General features: G+C 39.8%; 1 protein-coding gene across 7 annotated transcripts in view; it reads right to left on the minus strand.

The window, feature by feature from the left end:
• Positions 1-14,620: 14,620 nt before the first annotated feature.
• The window catches only part of ENPP2 (ectonucleotide pyrophosphatase/phosphodiesterase 2), a 117,981-nt gene continuing 104,778 nt past the window's right edge, over positions 14,621-27,823 (minus strand). For all 7 annotated transcript variants that reach the window (XM_021942584.2, XM_021942582.2, XM_021942583.2 and 4 more), the window contains 5 exons: positions 26,455-26,590; positions 25,379-25,456; positions 22,006-22,138; positions 20,071-20,227; positions 14,621-15,227 (listed from right to left, as the gene is read on the minus strand). In XM_021942584.2, the coding sequence (XP_021798276.1) occupies positions 15,057-15,227; positions 20,071-20,227; positions 22,006-22,138; positions 25,379-25,456; positions 26,455-26,590 (675 nt within the window). In that variant the 3' untranslated portion in view covers positions 14,621-15,056. The remainder of the gene's footprint in view (positions 15,228-20,070; positions 20,228-22,005; positions 22,139-25,378; positions 25,457-26,454; positions 26,591-27,823) is intronic.

A 27,823-nucleotide genomic window follows, 5' to 3' on the forward strand; every position in this document is an offset into this window, starting at 1 on the left:
AGAAAAAAAAAAAGTTTTCCTTCTCATGTTAAATAAAGAATAGACTTTAAGCTGCCCTCCTTCCCCTTACCAATCCCAGCCACCCCTTCAAAAAGTAAAATAAAAAAACCAAAACTTCAGGCTACTGTGAAACTCAGCTTTCAGTCTACTTCCTCCTTGGAGGGAGGCTATGGAATTGACAGCCCAACTCTCCCACGTCCACTGCAGCCAGAAGAGAGGAGAACGAGCATGAGTCAAAATTGGAAACTCTGGATCTGACTTCATAAATGTGGTTTGGGATCACAGCTTTGCCTCAGACATATGATCTCCAGCAAGTTACTTAGCCTCTCAAAACCGCAGCATCCTCACAGACCAAATGTGCCCACTAATACATTTAACTTATAGATTTTAGGGCAAACTATTTGTCCCAGTTTGCCTGGGACTATTCCAGTGTTAAAACCGAAGGTCCTTTAGCCAGGAGTGGTGGCACGTGCCATGGTCCCAGCTACTCAGGGGTCGGATGTGGGAGGATCACCTGAGCCCAGGAGGCAGAGGTTGCAGTGAGCCATGGTGGCACTTCTGAACTCCAGCCTAGGCGACAAAGCCAGACCCTGTCTCTAAATAAATAAACAACTGAAAGTTCCACATCTCAGGAGGCCCCTCAGTCCCAGGACAGGGGTGACCCTCTATTTTGTGAGGATTAAATACAGTAAGGCCTGCAAAGTGCTCCGCACAGTGTCTGGAATGTGATAAGCTCTCAAAATAGAAATATGATTAGTCTACATCTCCATTGCCAGACCCCTGGATTTTCTTCTCCGTGAAGATACCAAACATTCATTGAACCAGGCATAATACTAGGTGCTATATATTCAAGATTTCTAACTTTCACAAATATTCAAAGAAGTAGGTATGACTATCCCTAATTTATAAATGAGCTGACCACAACATGAGAAATACACCCAAGAACCAGTGCACAGCAGAGCCTAGACTTGAACTCATGTCTGATTTCAAAGTCCCAGAGCCTTTCCTCATGTTGCAGATTCAAGCTGTTTATGGGAAGGGGACAGCAGAGAGACTGGATTCATTTGACCAAGTGGGTAGCTGAGTTTTAGCAGAATGGGGAAATAGGACAAAAACGCTTCAGGTCTCCTGCTAGGGTGTTTCCATAGCCCAGAGAGGGTGTCATCAGCACACAGAAAACAGGCCATTCTTATTTCAGGAAGACAAAGCTGTAAGACGAGAGTTTCTGGAGCACCATTTTGTCTTCATCTCAGCCTCATGATTTTCACCCATAATGACATTAACTATCTCAAAGGGTGAAAAGAGAATCAGGTTGGTCAGCTACTCAACTACCACTAGGTGGAAATTAAATTTGTGCCAGGCACCATACAAAGTTCTCTGAACATAATAATGAACAAGGCAAGGCCCACCACTTTTAAGATGAGGGAGAAAAATATATCAAAGCGCAACATTAGTTGGAGTTATTACTGAGATGACAAAGCCCTAAGGGAGAAAAGAGCCAAAAGATTATTAAATTAGTTAATTATAGTACAGTGTTTTTTTGATAGAAAAGCACTAATAGAAATGTAAAAGAAGGTAAACATAGGGGTAGGGTGATCAGTTTATCCTGGTTGCCCAAGACTTGCCCAGTTTTCATGCTGAAACCTTCCAATTCAGGTCAATTGCAGATGCCTGGTCACCCTATCTGAGGGTCAAAATCAAATGCCTATAAAGAGATAAAGTAAATTAATGAAGTAGGATAAGTGTAAGAAAAACAAAAGCACAGACACAGTAAAAATGACAACTCGAGACGGATGGATCACGAGGTCAGGAGATCGAGACCATCCTGGCTAACACGGTGAAACCCCATCTCTACTAAAAATACAAAAAAATTAGCCGGACATGGAAGCGGACGTCTGTAGTCCCAGCTACTCGGGAGGCTGAGGCAGGAGAATGGCGTGAACCCGGGAGGCGGAGCTTTCAATGAGCTAAGATCACGCCACTGCACTCCAGCCTGGGCGACAGAGCAAGACTCCGTCTCAAAACAAAACAAAACAAAGGACAACTTGTACTCCATGTAGGGCACAAAGGGGTACAATAGGACTGATATGGTTTGGCTCTGTCCCCACCCAAATCTCATCTTGGATTGTAGTTCACATAATCCCCACATGTCCTGGGAGACATCCAGTAGGAGGTAATTGAATCGTGGGGGTGTTTACTCTCATGCTGTTCTGGTGATAGTGAGTGAGCTCTCACAAGATCTGATGGTTTGTAAGGCGCTTTTCCCCCTTTTGCTTGTCACTTCTCCTTCCTGCCTCCATGTGAAGAAAGATGTATTTGCTTCTTCTTCTGCCATGATTGTAAGTTTCCTGAGGCCTTCCCAGCCTTTCAGAACTGTGAGTCAATTAAGCCTCTTTCCTTTATAAATTTTCCACTCTCAGGTATTTCTTCATAGTAGTCTCAGAAGGAACTAATACAAAGACTCATAATCTAGGAGTCGCAGTCCCAAACTATGACCCACAGGTAAATCCAGCTGGCCACCTGTGTCTATGTGGCCAAGAAGTTAAGAATTGTTTCTTTTTTTAATGGTTGAAAACCAAATTTAAAGAAGACTAATATTTCTTGATGCATGAAAATTATATGAAATTCAAATTTCAGTGTCTATAAAGTCTATTGGAACACGGTATTGTTCATTCATTTATTCACATGTTATTTATAGTTGTTTTAGAACTTCAACAGCAGGACCGAGAAATTAAACAGAGACTATGTGGAAAAGCCTGAAATACATATTGTCCATCTCTTGACAGCAAGCTTGTCCCACCCATAGCCTGCGGCCTGCATGCGGTGGAGGACAGCTTTGAATGCAGCCCAAGACAAATTCGTAAACTTGCTTAAAACATGAAATTCTTTTCACGATATTTTTTAGTTCGTCAGCTATCATTAGTGTTAGCATGTTATGGGTGGACCAAGGTAATTCTTCTTCCAGTGTAGCCCAGGGAGGCCAAAAGATTGGACACCCCTGCTTTATGGAAAATGTTTGCCAACCTTGATCTACAGGACAGCCAAATAGGCCCCCTCTGATGATGCTTAACGAGAGCAATAGCCTACAAACAATGATGAAGTTAAAAAAAACCTTTTAACGTTTTTAAAAAGGTAGAAAAAAAATCTGTGAAATTCGTTGACTGTTAAATGTGGGCATCTAATTCAATTTTTAAAATATTATGTGGGTGCAACAAAGCAATTTGTGGTCTGCATCCAGCCTGCAGGCCACCATTTTACAAAGTTTAAGGTACATCACATGTTCTATTATAACACCTACCCCATGAGGTAATTATATTAGTTTCTCTATTTGAAGGCAAATTATTACACCTGATTCTTTATCCATCAGTTGCTTTCAATTTTAAATTCATTTATAACTCAGTTGCTTTACCCATTAGTTCCTTTCTTGGATCTTCCAATTTTCTTTTCAACAGCCTATAAAGTTTTTTTCCATCCTAAATAAAATCCTCCTTCAGTTCTACATCCTTCCTTCAGTTATTACCTATTTCCCTTATTTCCTTCTTCAGTTTCTTCAAAGGGCAGCCTCTCCTGGCTACTTCCAGTGTGTTCTCTAATTCCCTCTTCACCCCAGTGCAGTTTCACTGTTTTCCAGACCACCTCACTGAATGTGCTGCCAAGAAGGTCACTGGTGACCACTTTCTTGCAAAATTCAAAGAATATTTTCAAATTCCCGTCTGACTTCTTTCTGGCATTTGACGTCATTGACCACTGCCTCCATTTTGAAAGTGTCTCTATCCTTGGATTTCCCAATATCCACTATTTCCTGGTTCTCTCCCTACCTCTCAGGTTGCTCCTTCCAGTCTTTTGTTTTTGTTTTTGTTTCTGGATTGATTTTATTTAGCTAATATTCATTGAACACCTGACATGTAGCAAGCATGGTGCTAAGCATTTTCCAAATGTAGCTGGCATATACTTCAAGTCACAAGAAATAAAAACTTTTCCTTAAAATAGGAATCTAAATGTCCAGCCTGCCTGGATTAATGCGATGTTCTGATTCTTTTTTTTTTGGAGATGGAGTTTCGCTCTATTGCCCAGGCTGGAGTGCAGTGGCATGATCTCCACTCCGGGGTTCAAGCGATTCTCCTGCCTCAGCCTCCTGAGTAGCTGGGATTACAGGTGCACGCCACTACGGCCGGCTAATTTTTTGTGTTTCAGTAGAGATGGGGTTTCATCATGTTTCTGAGGCTGGTCTCGAACTCCTGAGCTCAGGCAATCTTCCTCCTTTGGCCTCCCAAAGTGGGGAGGATTGCAGGCATGAGCCACCGCACCAGGCCCAGTCTTTTCTTTTCTTTCCGTTTTTTTTTTTTTTTTTTTTTTTTTGAGACTGAGTGTCACTCTGTCGCCCAGGCTGGAGTGCAGGGCGTGGATCTTGGCTCACTGCAACCTCCGCCTACCGGGTTCAAGCGATTCTCATGCCCTAGCCTCCCAAATAGCTGGGATTACAGGCACCCACCACCACGCCCAGTTAATTTTTGTATTTTTAGTAGAGACAGGGTTTCACCATGTTGGCCAGGGTAGTCTCAAACTCCTGACCTCAAGTGATTCACCTGCCTCGACCTCCCAAAGTGCTGGGATTACAGGCATGAGCCACTGTGCCCCACCCTGATTCAGTCTTTATTGTAGTTCCTACATTCTCCCCAGGGTCATACCAGAATCTGGTAAATGGAAAATGATGGAAGAAATGCATGAGGCATGCACGTCTTCACTGTGCTTGTGGAGGCTTGCCTGCCTTCTGTTTGCACACCATGGCCAGGACCCCCAGCGCCTAGGGTTCTATCTCCCTTAGAAAATCACACAGCACATCCTGGAATGAACCGCCTGCTCAGATGCACAGATTTCTCTCCACTTCACAATCCAGGGAAAGCACCCCCTTCTTTCATGGCATTGTAAACACGATTTCTTTTCACCTCTTCACTTAGTGTAGCCTCTCACAAAAGACAGGAAATCCATGAATTTCAGATTGCTTCTGTACCACCTCTCCTCTGCAAAAAAAAAAAAAAAAAACTCAAACCAAGAAAACACTCTAAAAGGGTACTCCTTCTTCAGTGGGAAGTGGAGATTAAAATGCATAAAAAAATTTACCAACTTATGTTTCAGTGAGGTCTCCTTGCATGATTCTTATGGTAACTTTAAGAACTGAGTTTTATCATAACTACTTTATAGATGAGAAAATTTATACTTAAGAATTTAACTTGTCCAAGGCAATACAACTGCAAACCTTTAGCTTTTAACTACTGCCTAATATGGCGTGTTTCTTTGTTTCTGCCCTGAAATGCTGACGCTCTTTCTCTAGTCTGAGTTTTTTCACTCAATATACTTTCCAAGAATAATGTTATCCCCACATATTATATTAACTGACACCACATACCGGGTACACAAATTTCTCCTCAGCTTGAGTCTCCTTCTTCACCTGCCTCTTGGTCATCTCCACCAGGATGTCTTGTTTATACTTCAATTTCAGCCCTTCCAAAACTGAATTTATTGTTTCCTTGTTACTCTGTCATCCCCCCAACCTGTTCCTGTTTCCAGAGTTATTGGTTAGTGGCCCCATCATCTCCCCAGCTGTCCAAATTAAAGGCCTCTGAATTATCCTTATCCCTCCTTCTTTCTGTCATTGAGTCTTCTATTTATGTGTCCATTTTTTCCTTCCTTTCCATCCCCAAGGCTGCTGACATTGTTTGGGCCTTCGTCCTTGCACCCAGTGACAGTAAGACGCTTTACTGGCTGACTACCCAAATTATGCTCTGTATTGAAGACAGCTAGAGCTTTCTAAGTCACAACTTTGGTCGTATCAGTCTCCCACATTAAAATATTGAGTGGTAATCAAGTGCCATTAGAATGAAGCTTAGATTCTTTCAGCGAGTTTCTTTGTTATTTGAACTTGGCCTCACCAATCTAACTTTTGGCCCCAACACCCCGATTCCAAACCCAGCATTAGCATGCTACAGGAAGCTAATTCCATTTCCTGAGCATGTTTTGATCTCTCAAAACTCCAACTTTTCCAAGTATTAGCTAGAACTGACTTCTTTAATTTTCTTCATAAAAGGCATTTTCTAGTTTTTCAAATACCTTTCTGGCTTCCACACCATCACTTCTCAGTGGCTTTTCTGATTTATTACTACCTTCCTCCTTCTTGGAAGACAGCTTGGCACATAGTAATAGCATGGGACCTGGAGTCAGAGAAAGATTCAAATGCTGCCTTTTTGCTCTTATGTAATTCTGAACTATAATTTTGCATCAATGATCCTAATTTTTCTCGTCTATAAAATAAGGAGTTTAACATGAACTTTAGGATTATTGTGAGTAATGAAAGATAGCCTATGTAAGGTCACTGGCTCAGAGTGTGGCATATAGTAGCTGCTTAATAAACATTAATTTCCACATTGAGGTAGAGTCATTCTTTCTGTTCTCATTTAGTGTTTTTTTGCAGTGTAAATAGATTTTAACATATACTCACGACCCACTATACTGTAAGGTTTTGAAAATTAAAAGCCATTTTAAATGTGCTTTTATATTCACAGTGCGTATCTCAGTCTTACTCGTTAAATTAAATGTTAGATTAAGTGTTAAATACATTCAATTTAGCAAAAAACTGTACGCATTGCCCACTATGTTCAAGTTTTAGTGCTTGGGGAAGTAGAGAACACAAAGGTGAGTAAATTCTTGCCTTCAAAGATCAAGAATAACACTTCCATTTCTGATCAAGATGGACTAAGAGGGCCCAAAGCTGCCCTCCCACCTGAAACAACACTCAAGACATTGGCCATAAGGCAACAAAAGACAGGGATTATTGAGAAATGGAAAACAAATGAGAAAGCCCTATGATTGTCCAAAACTGGGCCAAGCCACAAAGCAGGGAGAGCCCAGGTGGAGCCCAACCATCTTCTGTAATTGAGGAGACAAAGCTGGGAGTCCAGAGATATCAAGACAGTTGGATTTCATTGGGCAGAATGCCAGATGAAAGAATTGCACAAAGAGAACTTTAGAATGCTGCAGAGGGTCTCCCTCAACTGTTTAGCTGGGCACAGATCAGCACTGAGGCTCTCTGTGAGGAAGCTACCGAAAGCCAGGGAAAGAATCACCTGAAAGAATTAGAGGGACAGTGCCCAGAGTTCACACAAACATTGGAATTCTGCCTGTTCCCAATAGCCACAGTGCAAACTTTCATAGGGTAAGGTCATCATTTGGAATACTAAGGAAGGTCTTGCCTCGGTAGTAGGGATGAAATGGACTAAACACAGTGCTGGTCTCACCTCGCACAGCTCCCGTCATAACTAACAAAGTTTAAAAGCAAACATGTTCCTTTTTCTGAGAAATATTTTTCAAGAAACTTTTCCCAAAAAATGTAACTGCATTACAGAGTAAAGCTTAGGAATATTCAAAGGTATGCAAAAATATCAAGCACCCAAACAGGTAAAATTTACGATGCATGACATACAATTAAAAAGTTACCAGGCATACAGACAAGCCGAAAAATATAATCTACAACAAAGAAAAAAAAAAAAAACAATCAATTGAAACTGACCCAGAGATGGCATAGATGAGTAGAGTTTATAGACTAGGACATTAAAACATGTATTACAGTTATATTTCATATGTTCAGAAAGCTATAGAAGAGATAGAACATGTTAAGTAAAAACATGGAAGATATTTTTAAAAGATTCAAATTCAATATTTATAGATAAAAACTCTAAGATCTGAGATGAAAAATATACTAGGTGCAATTAACAGCATATTAGAGTTTGCAGGAGGAAAAATTGGTGAACTTAAAGACATGGCCATAGAAAGTATCTGAAATGAAATTCATAAAAAAGCATGAAAATAAATGAGCAGTGAAAAAAATTCAATAAACCAAATATATGCATAATTTGCATCCCTGAAGTCATACAAAACAGTATCTGAAGAAATAATTGCCATCAATTGTCTAACTTTGATGAAAACTATGAACTCACAGATCTCAAGCATGAGAAACATGAAGAAAAATAAATTACAGCACATCATAATCAAATTTCTTAAAACCAGTGACAAAAAGAAAATCTAAGAAGCAGCCAGAAGAAAAGAACAAAGAATGACAGATTTCAGCCAGGTGCAGTGCCTCACGCCTGTTAATCCCAGCACCGTGGGAGGCTGACGCGGGAGGACCACTTGAAGGCAGTTCAAAATCAGCCTGGGCAACAAAACAAGACTCCATCTCTGCAAAAATAAATAAATAAATAAAAAGTTTAAAAGAATGACAGACTTCCCATCCAAAATAACACATGCTGGAAGACAATGGAGCAATATATTTGAAGCACTGAAAGAAATAATTGTCAACTGAGAAGTATTTATCCACTAAAAATAAATTTAAAGGTTATAAATGAAATAAAAAATTTCAGGCATACAAAAGCTGACCTCACAAAGTGAAAAATATGCTTTATTCACAGGTAAAGAGGATCAATATTACTTAAAATGTCAATTCTAAATCAATATACAGATTTAACAAAATTCCAATAAAAATCCCAGTAGGCACTTTTCTAAAATTAATTAGCTGATTCTAAACTTCATATGGAAATGCAAAGGATCTACAATAGAGAGAATTACCAAAAAAGAACAAAGTTGAAGAGCTAACACTACCTGACTTTTGAAATGTTTATAAAGTTATAGTAATTAAAACAGTGTGGTGTTGGTATAAAATAAGACAAATAGATCAATGAAACAGAATGAAGAGCCTAGAAATAACCCACACCTACCTGCACAACTGATTTATGAGAGGTAAAAAAAAAAGACACATGGAAAAATATAGCCTTTTTTAAAAAGGGTGCTGAGAAAATGGATATTCATATGCAAAAAAGAGAGTTTGTATGCATACCTTCATCCACACACAAAATGAATAATAAACCTAAAGGTAAAACCTAAAAGTTTAAAGCATCTAGAATAAAACAAAGGAGAAAAATTTTATGACCCCAAGTTAGGCAGATTTCTTAGACACTACACTAAATGTATAATCGATAAAAGAACAAATTGGTAAATTGGCCTTCATCAAAATTGGTTAAAACTTTAATCTTCAAAAGACACTGCAGAGAACGAAAACACAAGTCTCAGACTGGGAGAAAATCTTTGCCACATATTTTTCAGGGACTTGAATCTAGAACGTGTAAAGACTTTTTAAGAGTTGATCGCAAGGAAATGACTCAATTTTTTTAAGCGAGCAAAATATTTGGACAGACACTTACTAAATAAAATATACGGGTGGAAAATCATCACATGAAACGACGCTTAACATCAGTAGTCACTAGGGAAATGCAAATAAAAACCACAGTGAGGTACCACTACTTTACCTATCAGAATAGCTGCAATTAAGGTTACCATTCTAAAAGTTGACAACATTGTGAAGTAAGTGGAACTCTGATATAGTGCTCTTGGGAATGTAAAATACAGCCACCACTTTGGAAAACACATTGGAAATTATTCAAAAAGCTGAATATATACCTACCTACCATATGATCAAGCCATCCATACCAAGGTATTTACCAAACAGAAATGAAAGCATATGTTCAAACAAAGACTTGTACACACATGTTCCTAGTTTTGTTTATAATAGTTAAAAACTGTTTATCAACAGATGGAAATAACTGTCCATCCACAGATGAATGGATGTCTATCAAAAGATGAATAAACAGGTCTGGTGTGGTGGTTCACACCTGTAATCCCAGCACTTTGGGAGGCCAAAGCAGGTGGATCACGAGGTCAGGAGATCGAGACCATCCTGGCTAACATGGTGAAAACCTGTCTCTACTAAAAATACAAAAAATTAGCCAGGCGTGGTGGCGGGCACCTGTAGTCCCAGCTACTAGGGAGGCTGAGGCAGGAGAATGGTGTGAACCCAGGAGGCGGAGTTTGCAGTGAGCTGAGATCCCAAGCCACTATATTCCAGAATGGGGGACAGAGCGAGACTCCTTCTCAAAAAAAGAAAAAAAAAGAAAAGATGAATAAACAAACATTGGTATATCCATACAATGGAATACTACTCAGCAATTTAAAAGAAATTAACTACTGATACGTACCACAATTTCAATAAGTCTCAGAAGAATTATGCTAAGTGAAAGAAGTCCAACAAGAAGTGTATACTGTAGTATTCCAAAACTCTATAAATACTGACTAATCTGTAGTGACAGAAAGCACGTCAGGGCTTGGGAATTGGGGGAGGCGGATGGTATGTGGTAGGTATGAGAAGAAGTTTACTCAGGGACAGAAGGGACTTTTAGGTGCCGTGGATGTGTTCACTATCTCGATTGTACTGATTGTTTCATGGGTGTATATAGATGTCAAAATGTATCAAATTGTATACTTTAAGTATGTGTAGTCTATTTCTGTCAGTTTTTCTTCAATAAAGTTTAAAAAAAAAAAAAAAAAGAAGCAGCAGCAGCAGCACCAGTGGGGCACAGTGCCTCACGCCTGTAATCCCAGCACTTTGGGAGGCCGAGGCCGGCGGATCATGAGGTCAGGAGATAGAAACCATCCTGGCTAATACGGTGAAACCCCGACTCTACTAAAAACACAAAAAATTAGCCGGGCGAGGTGGCGGGCGCCTATAATCCCAGCTACTCGGGAGGCTGAGGCAGGAGAAATGCTTGAACCTGGGAGGTGGAGGTTGCCCTGAGAGGAAATCATGCCACTGCACTCCAGCCTGGGCGACAGAGCGAGATTCTCTCTCAAAAAAAAAAAAAAAAAAGCAGCAGCCGGGGCTCATCTTTTTCACTTCTACCTTCCAGCCACAACTGGACACCCCTGCCAAGAGGGGTTGAGGGCATGTACTTCCTAGAAATGCAGCCCAAACAGGAGCCACTTCCACTCTAGGCTGGACCTCCAGCAGTGTGCTCTTCGCCCCAGCCTACAGACTTGAACGTGTCAGTCTTGTTCTTCATTGTCCCATCCCATCCCTCTCCTCAAAGCCTTGGGGTAATTCCCATTGCCTTTTACACTTCCCACCCACAAGGCGGCCTGGTCCTGACTCAGCAGAGGGATAGTGAGGGTGAGCTGAAGTAAGAGGAATCATCTGGACTCATCTGCAGCCACCCTCTTTCCAATCACCACAAGGAATAATGGGCACAGGAAGCTTTGGGGCTGTGGCTCTTGGGCAGAGTTATGCAAACCCAGTTGGCAGGAAACACTGCTTTTGTTCAAATAATTATTAAAAAAAAAAAAAATCAGCCCTCTTATAAACAACTCAGAATGTTTTCACCCTTGGGAAACTTTGTGGATGGATTCAGAAACTGCCTCCGTAAAAGGAACTCACTGTAATGGGGTAAACCACTGGAACAGGACCACCGTGCTGGCGAGTGGTTTGCAACTTGCTCAATGAAAGCATGAATGGACCAAAGTCTCAATATTTTAAAAAAAAAACAAAAAAAACACAGCTTAAAATAGCCTTGTAGACCTCATTTTAACAGAGTCCCTGTCCATTCAGGGATTTTCATAAATAACCCCACAATTAATGACGTGTTTATCAGCAAAGCCACTCACCTGAAAATATACAGTGGTTGATGTCCTCTCTGGGTCTGGAGTTTACTTTTAAGACACAAAGAATTAGCCTAAAGATGAAAATAGAGCAGCAGTACTCAACTAAATTTGCAACCGGTTTCCCTAGCAGCCTCAGGTATAACCTATTTGGAGAAGAGTTCAACCTGAGGTGACAGAGGAATCTAGCTTAGCAAACAGTTCATGATAATTTTTGTTTTTAATCAAAATTAACCCTTCTCTCTTGTAATGCTACTGTTGGAAGACAATTACAGCACCTAGTAAGTGGACCTTCTCTTATCAGATGTACTTTTGTGTGGCATTATATCTAGAGCATAGCATGTGATTATTATTAGATTGGTGCAAAATTAATTGCTGTCTTTGCCATCACTTTCAATGGCAAAAATGGCAATTAATTTGGGCACGAACCTAATACGTGGGGTTCATGTACTGAGTGCGACCTTAAAGCAGATCCTGTCACACTTCTGTCCTAGACTTTTCCATTATATCTCATTGCATTTAGAATTAGAATGGAATCAAAACGCCTCAGTGGAGCTTATTGGGCCTCAATGAGACCTGACCTGATCCCAACCCACCTCACCACTGTATTCAGGCACATCTGTTTTCATTCAGGCAGATTCTCACACATCCCAAGATCTTTCCTGACCACCGTCCTTGACCATGCTCTTCCTTTTTGTCCCTCTTTTTCTCAAGACCAGCTCTTCTCATCTCCTAGGTTTTGGCTAGAAAGTCACCTATGAAGCCATTCCTTTTCCACCTTCTTATCATTCTCCTCCACCTGTTTAATTCTTTCATAGCACATATAACCAAGCTTTGGAGATGTTTAAAAGGGTCTCTTTCATTAAAGTGCAAGTTCTATGAGGCCAGAAACTGTGTTTATTTATTCACTGTTTTATCCTCAATGGAAAGTATCCTTTGTCTACTGTCTACCTGAAATGCTTGGATCAGGAGGTGTTTCGGATTTATGATTTTTCAAATTTTGGAATATTTGCATTATGCCTAGGTTGAGCATCCCAAATCCAAAAATCTGAAACCCACAATGTCCAAACAAGCATTTCCTTTGAGCATTGTGTTGGTGCTCGAAAAATTTCAGATTTGGGAACATTTCAGATATCAGATTCTCGGTTTTGGGACGCTCAACCTGTATAGGTACTGGCATATAGTAGATGCTCAGTAAGTTATTGTTAAATATTAAATGAATAATGAATCATATTCTAATTCATTTCTACCACCCTTTTCACCCTACCCCAAACTCCAAAGCCCAGTTCCAAAATCCTTCCTCATTCATACCTTCATTCTTCTTCTTTCCATGAAATCTTCTCTGAGCTTCCCATTTTTTCAGCATTCAAAGACAAACCATAGGAAGTGCCAGAGGCATGCCTGGACCATAAACGAGTGCTCTATAAATACAGCCACATTGGTATCACCATGATCACTTCTTCCAGTGTAGTCCTACAGCTCTGTTTCCAGGACATCAGTTTTTCCCTTACCGCCTTCTCAATTTTTCACATATCCCCAATACCATCAAATTTACTGTGCTACTTTTGATGTAAATTATTTTTGTTTGACATAATGTCTTTCTTCTTAATGTATTTTTAAAGGAAGATTTATAGAAATTAAAACCCACTTCACTGACTATAAAAGGGAACAATTGAAAATAAATAAAACAATAGGCTATTTTCTTCTGATTTTTTTTTTTTCTTTTTTTGAGACAGAGTCTCACTCTTTGACCCAGGCTGGAGTGCAGTGGTGCAATCTCAGCTCACTACAACCTCTGCCTCCCGGGTTCAAGCTACTCCCATGCCTCACCTTCCCAAGTAGCTGGGATTACAGGCATGTGCCACCATGCAGGGATTTATTATTATTATTATTTATTATTATTATTATTTTATTATTATTATTATTTTTAGTAGAGACGGAGTATCACCAGGTTGGCCAGGTTGGCCTTGAATTCCTGACCTCAAGTGATCTGCTTGCCTCAGCCTCCCAAATTGCTGGAATTACAGGTGTGAGCCACCACACTCGACCTTGTTTTCTTTTTTTAAGGGAGATTAACAACTGTTAGAGATATGATAACACTATTCTGAGTCTTTCTCTATGACATAATTAGAAGGACTGAAAATTTTGGAATGACTTCTTCACTCCGTGCATCATTAGTATTTAAAACCATAACTATGTCCATCTAAAATTACCCCCACATATTACTATTCAGACCTTTCTGTCCTATTGTGTTGTTACTAATACTTTTTACTTGGCATTTGTTATTCTCTACCTGGATTGGCTAATTACATGTTTATATCCGTATCTCATCCCACTGTCTTATTTCTCTTTATATCCTCCAGGGTGCTTAGGTCAATACCTTATACAGAATATATGTTCAATGCAGTTTAAGTTGAATCTAATACTTACAGTTTTGGACCAACTTGGTCAAAACTTCAAAATATTTTTCCAAACTTCAAAATACTTTTAAAAGATATACATTGAGAGACTGTATTCAGAATTGCTTCTAATTCCTCTTTCCCTCTGCCCTTCTGATTTCCTATAGATACGTACCTAAACCATCTTATCCAGGCCACTGTGGTTAAATGTCATATAAGCAACTAGGAAAAGGGCCTAGTACAAGAAATGTGTTTCCTTACACACATGAATACACCTGAAACAAACCCTTTATTTATTTTTTTCCTTTTTAACTTGTATTTTATTTTATTTTATTTTCTGTTTCTTTTTTTGTTATTATTATTATTATACTTTAAGTTCTAGGGTACATGTGCACAACGTGCAGGTTTGTTACATATGTATACATGTGCCATGTTGGTGTGCTGCACCCATTAACTCGTCATTTACATTACGTCTATCTCCTAATGCTATCCCTCCCGCCTCCCCGCTCCCCATAATAGGCCCCGGTGTGTGATGTTCCCCTTCCTGTGTCCAAGTGATCTCATTGTTCAATTTCCACCTATGAGTGAGAACATGCGATGTTTGGTTTTCTGTTCTTGCGATAGTTTGCTGAGAATGATGCAAACCCTCTAATTTATAAGTGAAATAAAAGCCAAATAAAACCAGAAAAAACTGAATGTGTGATTTATTATGTTTAAGATTGGTTTATAAGGCTTAAATAGATCTGTCATAGTTAACAGTTAACAGCAAATGAAGGCAACTTTACAAAATCAGTGTTTCCATACAGTACAGGACTAAATGTGGCAACTGTGCATTGGAAAATTACTATTTCCTCAATGCAAATATCAAATCTGCAGCACCCTTTAGAAGCTTCCACTAAAAACTCAAGCTGCAGTATTTATTACAAGCTCTACTCAGAACACAAGGCTACCTAAATCAAGCATTAGAGAGAAACAGTGGAGTCATTCAGGCATAATATGTCAGATTTGATACAGGATTAAAATACTAACATTTTTAATGTCCTGGTTTCAAATTAATAAATACAAAAACAATATAAAAATATACAACCAGTTGATAAGACTGTACTGCAGATGCTCAGAAAGTTAAATCTCACTCTCATACGTATGCAGGTATGTCTTGAGTGTCAGGATTTCTGGGTAGCTGCGGCTGGTCTTTCGGAAGAAGTCCAGGCTGGTGAGATGTTCAATGTCACGCACCCGAGCTGTGTGCATCTTCATGAGTTCTTCTACCCATTTCGACTCATCCTCTGAGCTCTGCAATGGAAACAGAACGAAATCAGAATCAGAATTTTCCAGAGGAGTTTCCCCAAATGGTCAGTTTACTCCAAGTCCACAAATGACCTCTGTGCACTCTTGCACACAGAGCCAATGCATGTTGATCCTTTCTGGCCTCCCTGCCACTCTACCGCATTCCTATTGGTAACGTGCCACAAATACCTGCCCTTGGCTGCAAACATTTTCAACAGCAATTAACTGTACCAAATAAACGAGACATGTGGTGTCAGAGGGCATTTGACTCAATAGGTTCTCAGAACATAAATCAAAATTAGGAAAACCAAAGGCCCTAGAGAATTCCGTAATTTGTTTCTTTTCCAAGCTGTCAAATTGCAATATTGAGCACAGAGTACAAGTAATTTGGAATACGCTTCTGCTTCCCAAGGAAAGTGAAGAACTTAAGCCTAATGCACAAAATTATGTGTGTGTATTCCTAGTTTTTCAAAAGAAACTGCTGTATCAACTACATCATCTACTAGAATACATAAATTGCTATTTGAAAAATGAGGTCAACTCGAAGCCGCTCAGCTGATACATCTGGCACTTTGGGGCCCAAGAGGCCAGACTTGGAAATGAGGCTGTACTATTTTTTGGCTATGAGACCTTGGTCAAGCTACTTGGCTTCTTGAGACCTCAGTTTCTTCCTTGGTTCACAAGGATAATAATGCTTACTTCTGCAGCTCCCTGGGAGGTAGAGAGGAGAGGAAGGAAGAAGGGGGGGAGAAAGGTAAAGCAAGGAAATGTGGAAGAAAGGAAGTGAATCTCTGTCCTAGCTGCTTGCCAAAAACTGCCCCACTGACACAAGTTTCAGATGAAAGACATTCAGACGTCCTACATCAAACAACTTATTTCATGTCTAACTTGAAACTAAAAGGTAATTCAGGGGAAGCAGTTCTTTGCATCTCAAAAATAGCTTCTTTCATTATTGTGGGAAGTTAAGGGAAAGAGTGAGATCTGCGAGCCCTGTGAATATGGAGCAGTGTCTACTTTCATTAGCAGAGATTGAGCAGGAGGGCCTTTGCAAGTAATTCCATTCACAAATGCCTCTGGAATTGCAATGGCTTCCAAGAGCCCTTCTACAAGTTGAAGGGTGGCTGCATGTCCCAGGTCTGGGAATATTCAGACATGCCCTCATCCAACTCTTTACCACTAGTGGTCTCAATGAACGATCCACCAAAGCCCAAGAACCTGCAATGGGCTTTCTCGGAAAGCTCCAACCCACACAGACCTGGACAGGGAACTGCAGCAGCTTGTGCCAGTGCTAAATATGTTCCGGGAGGGTGTTGGTTCAGGAAGCTGATGCCTGGCCATCTCAGGCAAAATGAAGAAAGGGGAAGAAATTGCTTTGCAGGCTGGCGAGGTAAGAATTTTAACCTTCATGTCCCACCCTCCTAACCCAACCTAACCAAGATCTCTGCGATTCACAGGAAAGGAAAAGACCTAAATATAACTCTACCCACAATGGTACTGACCAGTCCTCAGTGTGACCCTATAATTAACGAAGTAGGAGGTCTCCAGATGGGTCAGGACCCCCTCAGAGTAAGCAGGGCAAGCATGAGCCTGTATTTTGAGAGAATTTTCATATTCAGCTCATTTGTTTGATTTTTCAATGGTCAGTCAGTCCAATTTTTCTTTGTAAATGCAGTCATTTGAATGTGTGGACAGGGGTGAAAAGGTTTTTCCTAATTTAAATGATGGCTAGCTGGGATTATAAGAATTCTGCAAAAACATCTGTCTTTTGCTATTTCTTTCCTTGGGAAGTGATTTGCCAATTTCACTGGAGAGGCAGTCTCTTCTGGTTCTCACACCCTGAAATCTGTTCTATAATTCATCATTAGGAAATACTAGCTATGTGGCATTGATATTAGCTGGCCATCCACAGAAGCATTCGCTGATGAAGACTGTGCTGCAAGATGCAAAAATAAGACAATTCAAATAAAAGTACATGAATGCAAAGTAGGGAGGACAGGAAAGACTTTAAAAATAAATCGCTTAGAATATTAATGCAAACAAAAGCACAATCCATGAACTTGCTTACTGTCTTCCTCATTATGGACATTTATTCTTCGCCTGTCTTTTCTCCCTGACTTTCTCTCCAGGTTTCTGAATTCAAGTCCCAGCAGTCTTAAGGTAAAATTCACAGCAAGGACAGTTTCTACATGAACAGGTGACCCTTCAGCGAGAAGCATGCTGGCTGTGAACTCTACAAGAAATGCCGCCAAACTCTGTGCAGAGTCAGGAACCAGTAGGGAGAGGAAAACCTGTGAGGACTTCAGTGGATTTCATTTTTCAGGCATAAAATTTAGATCAATTATAGAACATCCTTTGCACTGAGTTTAGAGCAGTATTTTTTAAAACTCCCCATCACCAAATTCCTCTAATGACCGAACTTGAATATGTATTCCCCAAGAATCTAGGTACACCTTAAATGGCCTACTATACATGTGAAATACCTTTGTAGTCTTTTCATCTCAGAACTGTATGGCAATTTTTATTTTTACCCCATAATACAACTGTCTAATGTTTTGCAAGAATTTCACCTCCCCACAAGTTTCTAATAAAATTGAAGCTCAGAGAATGTAGACCATGTTACACAGAGGCACTACATCCACCTGGGGCTCTTGTGGTTGTAAACAACCAAAATTGAGAGGGTCAAGCCAGTAAGTTGATAACAGCTTATCTCTCACTTGCAGTTTCTACATTTCTCTACCACCCATTCCATCATTTATAAAACCCTATGGATCCTTCAAGTATAATATTGTTGTCTTCCATCCTTCCTTTTAGATCTCCAAGACCACAACCCCAGTTCAAGTTCTCTCTTGCCTCACTCCTGTGAATTTTGCCAAAGCCCTTTGAGCACCATGTTTGGCCTCCTCCATTTCAAATTTATCTTCCTAAAGCAGAGCCTAAAATGTTGCTCTTCCAACTAAACATTTTCCTTGGGTACCTAATGCCTGAATAGTAAGAAAAAATTCCTAAAGTCCCAAGGTTCTACCTTGGAAGTCTGATAAATTGGAAAGAGGATGGGCTCTTGGAGTCAGAGGTCTTAAATCTAAAGCTCTGCTCTTCTGCTGACTAACCAAGTAACCAAACATACTTTCCCCTTAGTAGCTATAAATTTCTCAACATTTAACAAAAAGGCAGGGGAGAGATCATATATATACATACTTGCCTCATACTGTGATTATATGATTATATGACTAGAAAGAATATATAGAGAGGACCTGCACAGAATTGGATCACAACATGTAATCAATAAATGATAACAACTACTACTACTGCTCCTACTATCATGACTGCTGTTGTTACTATTACTACTACTACTTTTTTAAAATTTGAATCCAATCAACTTTTCAAATCTTTTCTCCCACTATTTGCCCTCGTTTCTAATATTCAGCCAAAACTTAATTCACTTTCTGGGATATATTTAAACTTTCTAATTTTCTTCTACATTCATAGCCTCAATCTTCACCCATAATTGAAGTCACAGATCAAAAACTATCTTGCCCACAAAGCTGATCATCTCTATTGAAGCTTATGGCTCCTTACCTTTCAGTGTTGCAATTTCCATATGTGTTTTATTTGTTGACCCACTCTGTGGGCTGCCTAGGAATAGTGACTATGTCTAACACTCTTGTTTCTCCTAGAGTACCTTATACAACTTAGGAATTTGAGTAGTACTTGTTGACTAAAGATTATCTTCTGTAGATTACATCTCTACTCCTTCTATCAAGTGAAATAAAAGCACAGACTATTACTTCTAAAATCAACCTTTGAGCACAGACTTTCCATCAGATTAAAAGGACCTGAAGATTTTTCTATTTGTCCCTGAGTGCCAAGTTAGTACTGAGCCAGAAGCATATAGCATGGCTCCTGTCTTCCTCCCTAGTGTTTTCATGATGCCATCCTGCATCCCAGCTGTCTCCCCATAGGATGAGTGAATCAGGAGTCATCTGTGCTATCTGAGAAAAGCATGACTATTACACCTCCATCATAACTAGTAGCAAACCTGATTGGTAAGGTATAGATTTCTTTCTTGCTTGCTCTTGCTGTGTGTCTGTGTGTGTGTGTGTGTGTGTGTGTGTGTGTGTGTGTGTATGTATTAAAAAGTTTTCATTATGGGCCGGGCACAGTGGCTCATGCCTGTAATCCCAGCACTTTGGGAAGCCTAGGTGGGTGGATCACCTGAGGTCGTGAGTTTGAGACCAGCCTGGCCAACATGGTGAAACCCCGTCTCTACTAAAAATACAAAAATTAGCTGGGCATGGTGGTGCCTGCCTATAATCCCAGCTACTTAGGAGGCTGAGGCAGGAGAATCACTTGAACCCAGGAGGTGAAGGTTGCAGTGAGCCAAGATTGAACTACTGCACTCCAGCCTGGGTGACAGAGCTTAAAAAAAAAAAAATTCAATATGCAAATTTTCAAATATCCAGAAAAGTGAAGTAATATAATAAAGTTTCATGACCTCTTACCAAGTTTCAACAATTATCAAAATTTTGCTAGTTTCGACTTTTTTTTATAAAATGTTGTCATTCTCCACTTTCTTTTGTAAAATGAAAAACATTTGGACACTTATTTCTATTTCTCAAAATCGTACACATTGATAGAATTATGTTAAATGCACACATACATTGAAAAATAAAAAGCCATTAGAAGGCAAAGTTCCTATATGTTAAGCAAAATTCTGTTTGGTTCCTTTCTTTTTCTGTTTAGGGCGAATGCTTTATAATAAGTATGTTCTAGTTCAATGATAGAAATACAAAGTAAGAAACGAAGGTGAACTATGGAAGCAAATCCTAAAGGACTCTCTCTGTAAACTCACATTGCAGCTCTCCTCGTTGTCAGGCCGGTGAGGCAGGATGAAGGAGGACACGGAGAGAGGGCCGTCACACTTGTCGGCAGGCTGAGTGAAATCTAGACAGCTGGTGATGATGCTGTAGTAGTGAGTTGGAACAGGAATGGAACTGCCTTCCACGTACCTGAAACAGGAAGGTGAAACGAAGTCACAGTTGATGAGCTGATGTTGAAGCTTCTTTTTTTAAATGGTGACCAATGAATATTGCCTGAATCACTAAAATTAATCCCCATTCAATTGAATCATTTTTCACTTCTAAGCACTAGCCCACTTCTATGTCTTTGAAGATAATGTTTTCTTTGCCTGAAATCCCCTCACTCGTCAACCTGGCAGAGTAAGAAAGATATTCTAGGCAAAGAAAATGGCTTGATCTAAGAATTGGAGACAGGTAATGGTGAATAGACCAATGCGGTAGAAATGAAAGGCTGGAAGAGTCAATAAAAGCCAAATTATGGTGGGTTCTGAGTGCCGGGATGTGGTAGTAATGCTTTGTGCTAGGGAGTGTCATTAATTATTAGATCCATGTTTCAGGAAGATAACTTTCCTAGAGTTGTATAAAATGGACCACAGGCAAGAGACATTAGAGCTAGGAGAATAATGACCCTTTCAAGCTACAATGAAATGCAGAACTTGATACAAGGAACTCATTTACCAAAGGAAGTACTAAGGACTGAGTGCTAATGATGGACCTAGAGGTATAAAAAATATTTTCCAGTACAGATCAGTACAGAAATTCATAATTCCTTGCCTGGTTTTCTATTATCTTAATTTTATTCAGTTTTCAAGTATTAAAATTATGATTAAACTACTAATTTTGGCTAATAATGATCAGCAATAAAATAATTGTGCAATTTACACAAAATTTCTCTTCAGAATGACTGGAAAAGAAGTAAGATAATGTCTAACTTATTTATCTGTATTTATAAAATAGCAATTTATTCTGTAATTATCTCTAAATCACATTTAAACCCTCTCTTACATTCTGGGCTGCTCTCTGATTGTTTCATGCTTGTATAAAATTAAATAACAACACTCTGAATTTGTCAACAAATTGTCAACAAATTTGTTGACAAATTCAGAGTGTTGTTATTTAATTTTATACAACGAAAATACATCCCAATCACTCTAAATCTTGCCTTCTCCACTAGACTGTGGGGTCCCTTATGAGCACAGAGAATGGCTTTTATATGCCCAACAGCACCAAAGAGACAGAGACAACCAGATTCAATCCAAGTCCATACACACTTTCCTACTGAGAGGTACTGACTCAGAAAATCTAAGGGATTCTTAAGTCCCACCCAAATAATGAAGACAAGTGGGAATGGTCATCTTCCCATTGAAGAGCTGTGGAAGAAATGACTAAATAAAATTAAATTCTTTGATACATTTTTTTCATAGAACAAAAAAGTACATTTATTTACCACAAAACCCAAAATTCCATTCCAACCACCAATGCCCATTTAATCAAAAGAATTGAAAAATTCAGACTGGCCGCAGTGGTTCATGCCTGTAATCCCAGAACTTTGGGAGGCTGAGGCGGGTAGATCACTTGAGGTCAGGAGTTCAAGACCAGCCTGGCCAACATGGTGAAACCCTGTCTCTGCTAAAAATGCAAAAATTAGTTGGATGTGGTGGCGCATGCCTGTAATCCCAGTTACTCAGGAGGCTGAGGCAGGAGAATCACTTGAACCCAGGAGGCGGAGGTTGCAGTGAGCCGAGACCACACCACTACAATCCAGCCTGGGCAACAGAGCAAGACACCATCTCAAAAAAAAAAAAGAATTGAAAAATTCAAAAAATTGAAGGGGTGTCATCTCTTTTCTAGTACATGAATATTTGAAAAACTTCTTGAGTGAGATCTTGGGACTTAAGACTCACACAGAGTAGAAATGAAAGGCTTACTGTTTTATTTTGTCCTCTGTGTCATGTAAGCCATCATAGTCATAGTCGAAGATTGGCCCACTTATCACATTAACTCCATTTCTTTCGGAAGCATATTTCTTCACCAATACCCTTTGGAAATAATTCCAGACCCCTGTGCAAAGACAAAAAATCCAAAAATCAATTCTTCATGAAGAAAACTCCTTACTCTGGCCAAATTCTCTCTAGGATGCAGGCTACGAGCCAAATGTCATGAGCCAAGAGACAAGAGAGCTGTCGTGATTCATGAGACGAATCCATTTTATGTCATTACCAGTGTGTGTGTCATTTACAAACCAGCAAAGGGAACAATGTAGAGCTATGAAACAATGGTAGGGGAGTTTAACCTAGTCCGAAAGTCAGGAAAGGATTCCCAGATGAAGAGGCTCCCAAGCTGAGATCTGAAGCATGAATAAGTAGGTGGTGTTTCCCAAGCAGAACATGCCAGGCAGAGGGAACAGAATGTGCAAAAGAGGAAGCAAGATATTTCAGAGTAGTGAAAATAAGGCCTTACTCTTTCTTCCCATCCTTCATATCTCATCAATATGCTAGTTTCCAGGTTTAAGCTTTACCCCTGACCTTTCCTGGAGCTCCAGACATGTTATCCAACCACCTACCTCCTAATGCACTGGAATACCTAATATTCATGTCAAGCAAAATATTATCCAAACAGAATTCTTAATGTTCCTTCCTAATCCTGCCCCAACCCTCGCCTTCTCCATTATAATAATGGCTCTGGCACTCACCCAGGTGTTTGGGCCAAAAGCCTAAGAGTCATCCTTGCTTTCTCTCCTTGCTATAGACATATGTGAACAATTCCTATCAGTGCTGTCACCAAAGTACATCCCAATTATCCCAAATCTGACCACCTCTCATCTTTTCTCTGCTCTATCCTGGTCTAACTTACATCCTCTCTGAAGTGAACGATCACACCACAAAAGACTACTCTCTGGGCTCCCTGTGAAACACTTACTTCCCTTGTACCTTGTAGCCCACTCCCCCATATAGTAGACGGACGGATCCTTTCATATCATAAGTCAGATCATCTCTTTCTCTTGCACATGCACACACAAACACACACACACCCCACCCATATCCAACACTCCAGATTATTTTTCATTGTAATTAGAATGAAATCCCAACTCCCCACCATGGTCTTTGCCTACCTCTGTGACTCTACTTCCTACCCCTTTCCCTATCACACACAAGGCTTTCTTCCTGTCCCCTAACTTTGCCAAACTTATTTCAGGCTAAGCTTTTGCACTTGCTCTTTCTTTTGTCTGAAAAACATTACCTGATCTGTGCATGTCTGCTTCTCCTCTATAATTCATTTCTCACTTTCACTGTCATCCCCTGCAGAGAACTGCCTTGTCCCCTCTGCCTCTAATTTCCATAATGGCCAACAAGAGAGGCAGAATGGAAACGGAGAAAAACAAGAGAATAACAGAAGAAGACAGGACAGGCAAGCAATGGGTTGGTTCTGAAATATTAGATCAAATTTGCCATGCTGTCTTCAACATGGGTGTCATAAGCTTCTGGCTGTTAACCCCCCTTCCCTCCCCTTATTAAAAAGCACCTGGCCATCCTTCTTATAGTGATTCAATTGCTCTTCATGCCTTCTGAAACTCGGAAAGGCAGAGCAGCCCACAAGAGCCAAAATACCTTAGATAATTATTTGCAGTCGAGAAAGAAGCCAGACAGTAAGAAAGGTTATTTCAAACGTTAACTTAAGCATTAAGAAAAGATGGAGAGGGAGAGAAGGAAAGAAACAACAATGAGAACAGTCAAAAGGCCAGGCCCACAGAAATGTGGCATGTGAAAAAACCAACCCCCTCGTGAAGAACAGCAAGCTCTCTGTGAAAGGCCTTTTCCACACCAGCCTCAGGGTGGTACCGTGTGTTGCCTTGATTACCATTTCCATTTGGTCAAAAAAACACATCAATAAAGAATAAAGAAATCCAGGGAACCCTGATTTGCGGAAATTAAATGAAGCTGCATTCTGTGTAATATTGTGATAAATGTAACTATGTGAGTTTCTGAAATGCTTCTCAGTTGGGTCTGAGAATAAACCAAGAAACCTTTTAAAAGCATACTTTAATTTTTCACTCATAAGCAATAAATTCTATCTTTGAATAAACCTTCATTTACTCACTAGGACATCAAATAAACATTTTCTTCTCTAAACCATGTGGCCCTTTTCACCAATGTTAAGCTGCGGAGGCCCGCCACTGTAGCTGACACTCTGCAATCACCCATTCCTATTTTGAGACTCCCTTTCGGCCCGGAGAGATCTGTAACACAGCCTGAATCTCCTCCATCAAGTGGAAGCACATAGAGGTGCTTCCTTTTCCTACCTTTCCCATAACGATGTAAGTTCCGTTCACTGCAAATGTACCGAAAGGTGGTAAAAGCTACTTCATAATGCTTACTCTATCTTTGAACACATGGATAGATAAAAGGATGGGTGGATGGATGGATGGATGAATGGATGGATGGATGGATGGATAGATGAATGACGGATGGAGACATAGATGAATATTTAACAGAAACAAAAAATGCAGTGCTTTCGCCATTGGATAATTAAGTCAGAAATCCATATAAACCTTAGAGGTCACGCAATTATATCTCTTAATTTTACAAATGAGAGGTTTAATGACATGTCTATGATCACACAGCCTGTGGTCACACTCCAGGAACTTGGCTTTTTGGGCCCGAGCTCATTGTGCCTATACAATTCTTGACTTCACTAGCATCAGGATATATTTATGTCAGGTACAAAGAAATTACAAATGTTGAAATAAAATAATTGGTACAGGACTAAAATCATCTGAAATAAACACTCTGATGATTCAGAAGACCCTTTTGGCTCTTGCTGGGTTTCAGGGCCAACATTCAGAATGTGTCATCACCCCAAGAGGAAGAGGTGCTACTGGCTTTTACTGTAATGCTCACAAATAAATATAGATGCTGTTAAATATCAAGTGGCCTTCAGAATATAGTGAAGATCCTTTTTAACCATTAAAATAATAAGCATTGAAATAAAAATAACAACCAGATGAGAAGAAAAACACAAACTTGAGTTAGTTCACTTTCTACCATGCATGACCTGTGGTCACTTTCTGTGATATCAATTTCTTAATTATAAACCAGGGATAAACTACCAGCCAACCTTCCTCACAGATTCAAATTTTGGATCAACAGTAGAAAGTTTACATGAAAGGTCCTCAAAAATTATAAAGGTTAAACACATGAAAAGTATTCTTATTAAAATTAACAGAGGTAGAAAAGGTAAGGGGTAAATTTAGAAATATTTATTTTCATAAATAGCAGTGTATTAGGTGAATATTGGACTTACGTTTGAAAGCAGGATACATTGGAACCATATTGGTTACAAGGAATGCATCATATTTAGCCTCAGGTGAAGAGCTCAGATCTAAACATTAGGAAAACAAATAGTATACATTGCTTACCAAAATCTACATCAGTTAAAAAAAAGGTGGGGGGGAGGGAGCAAGCATTTTCTTAAATGGTCCAAACAACATGAAGAAACGAATCTACTCCTTTATTCCTACTCCTAACTGCCTTATACAACATCTCCTTACTCCCCTCCCACTCAGTCTCTTCTTCACTCAATAGCTCTCTCCCAAAAGCCATTTGCAATGTTTTTTTTCTTACTATCTACTTCTTGAGTCTACCAACATTATGTAAAATAACTCCTTGATTTCATCAGTGCCATTTAGACTTAAAAAAAAATCATCAAGGTAATGAGAGATGGTTTAAGGGCTTCAGATTTTTTTGTTTTTTTTAAATATGGAATCTTGCTCTGTCATCCACGGTAAAGTGCAGTGGCCTGATCACAGCTCACTGTAGCCTCAATCTCCCAGATTTAAGGGATCCTCCCACCTCAGCCTCCACAGTATCAGGGACTACTGGCGTGTGCTACCAGCTCAGCTAATTTTTATTTTTGAATTTTTTGTAGAGACAAGGTCTTGCTATGTTGTCCAGGCTTATCTCAGACTCCTGGACTCAAGCAATCCTCCCACCTCGGCCTCCCAAAGTGCTGGGATTACTTTGGGATTTCAGTGTTGGCTCACGCCTGGCCTCAGGTAATCTTAAGAGATCCCCTCTACAGTATTACATAAAGGACTGGTGTCTTAATGATTCACTGTTTCCTTTTCAGATTCTCACTTAAAAATGTAAGGCGGGGACACAGAAGATTCCCTTGCACATTAGAATTGCCCTGGAGAATTAGATTTTTTGAAAGCGAGTCACTTTTCGGCTGATTTTGGAAGGATCCCATAAAAGTTCATTTATATAATCTTTTGAGCACCCTCTCTTGAAGAAAACCCAAGCCACAGAAATTCTAAATACCAAGATTGCACAATGTGACATCCCTCTAAAGGCATCAGATTTTGATACTCTGTAACTTACAAGGAGGAAAGAGGAATCCATAGGACATCTGCTTATCATTTTTGTAGGCCAAACAGTTCTGACTGAAACTTGGAGAAACACGGACATCAGGCCGGACGCAACTGGTCAGATGGTCAGGAATGCCGGAAACCTCAGCCTGCACGGGAGTCAGAGGCACTCAGCAATGCCGTGGCTCTGTTATGAGCAGCCGAAATCAAAACCCCTCTGGCTTCTCCTACAGCTTGTATTCTGACAGTCTGACTCCTTTTTAAATTTTTTATATTTGATAGTCTGACTTCTTTTTAAAAGTTCTTAATTTTAAGTACCGTAAGTCACAAATTTTCAAATTTTTTTAATCAACAGAACTCTTTATCAGTCTTAAGTAAAACAATATAGAAAGCAGAACATAAAGCAGAAATCCCACTGTTGAAATAATAAATAGAATCTCATCGAAGATAACTTATAAAATAACCCTCTTAGAAACAATATAGACATATCTCCTCTAAATAGACCATGTATCTATATGTATGTATTTGCGTGTGTATAGAATGTACAAAAACATACATATGTGTACACAGTACAAATAAACAACAAATTGTGTTTGGGGCAGTAGAAGTGTTCTCCTCCTTTGTATTAAAAAATTTAAAATATGCTTCAACTGCCAAGTAACATTTTCTAATTCCTGATATATACCTATTTATCTCATCTTCATCAAAACTGAAACCCCCAACATAAAACTTTTATTAAAAAACAAACCAGGGCCAAGCGTGATGGCTCACACCTGTAATCCCAGCACTTTGGGAGGCTGAGGTGGGTGGATCACCTGAGGGCAGAAGTTCAAGACCAGCCTGGCCAACATGGTGAAACCTTGTCTCTACTAAAAAATACAAAAAGTAGCCAGGCATAGTGGCACACACCTGTAATCCCAGCTACGCAGGAGGCTGAGGCAGGACAAGTGCTTGCACCTTGGAGGTAGAGGTTGCAATGAGCCAAGATCAAACCATTGCACTCCAGCCTGGGTGACAGAGTGAGATTGTCTCAAAAAAAAAAAAAAAAAAAAAAAAAATTCTTGATGGTCTAGAATTCTGTTTTTATAGCTTTTTCTTTCAGCACTCTAAAAAGACTATTGCACTGTCCCAGCACTTTGGGAGGCCAAGGTAAACAGACTACCTGAGGTCAGGAGTTTGAGACCAGTCTGACCAACATGGCAAAACCCCATCTCTACTAAAAATACAAAAATTAGCCAGGTGTGGTGGTGTGCATCTGTAATTCCAGCTACTTGGGAGACTGAGACAGGAGAATCGCTTGAACTCAGGAGGCGGAGGTTGCAGTGAGCTAAGATCCTGCCACTGCACTCCAGCCTTGGAGACATAGCAAGAGTGGGTCTCAA

This window comes from Papio anubis, chromosome 8, assembly GCF_008728515.1.
Source record: "Papio anubis isolate 15944 chromosome 8, Panubis1.0, whole genome shotgun sequence".
Lineage (NCBI taxonomy): Eukaryota > Metazoa > Chordata > Mammalia > Primates > Cercopithecidae > Papio > Papio anubis.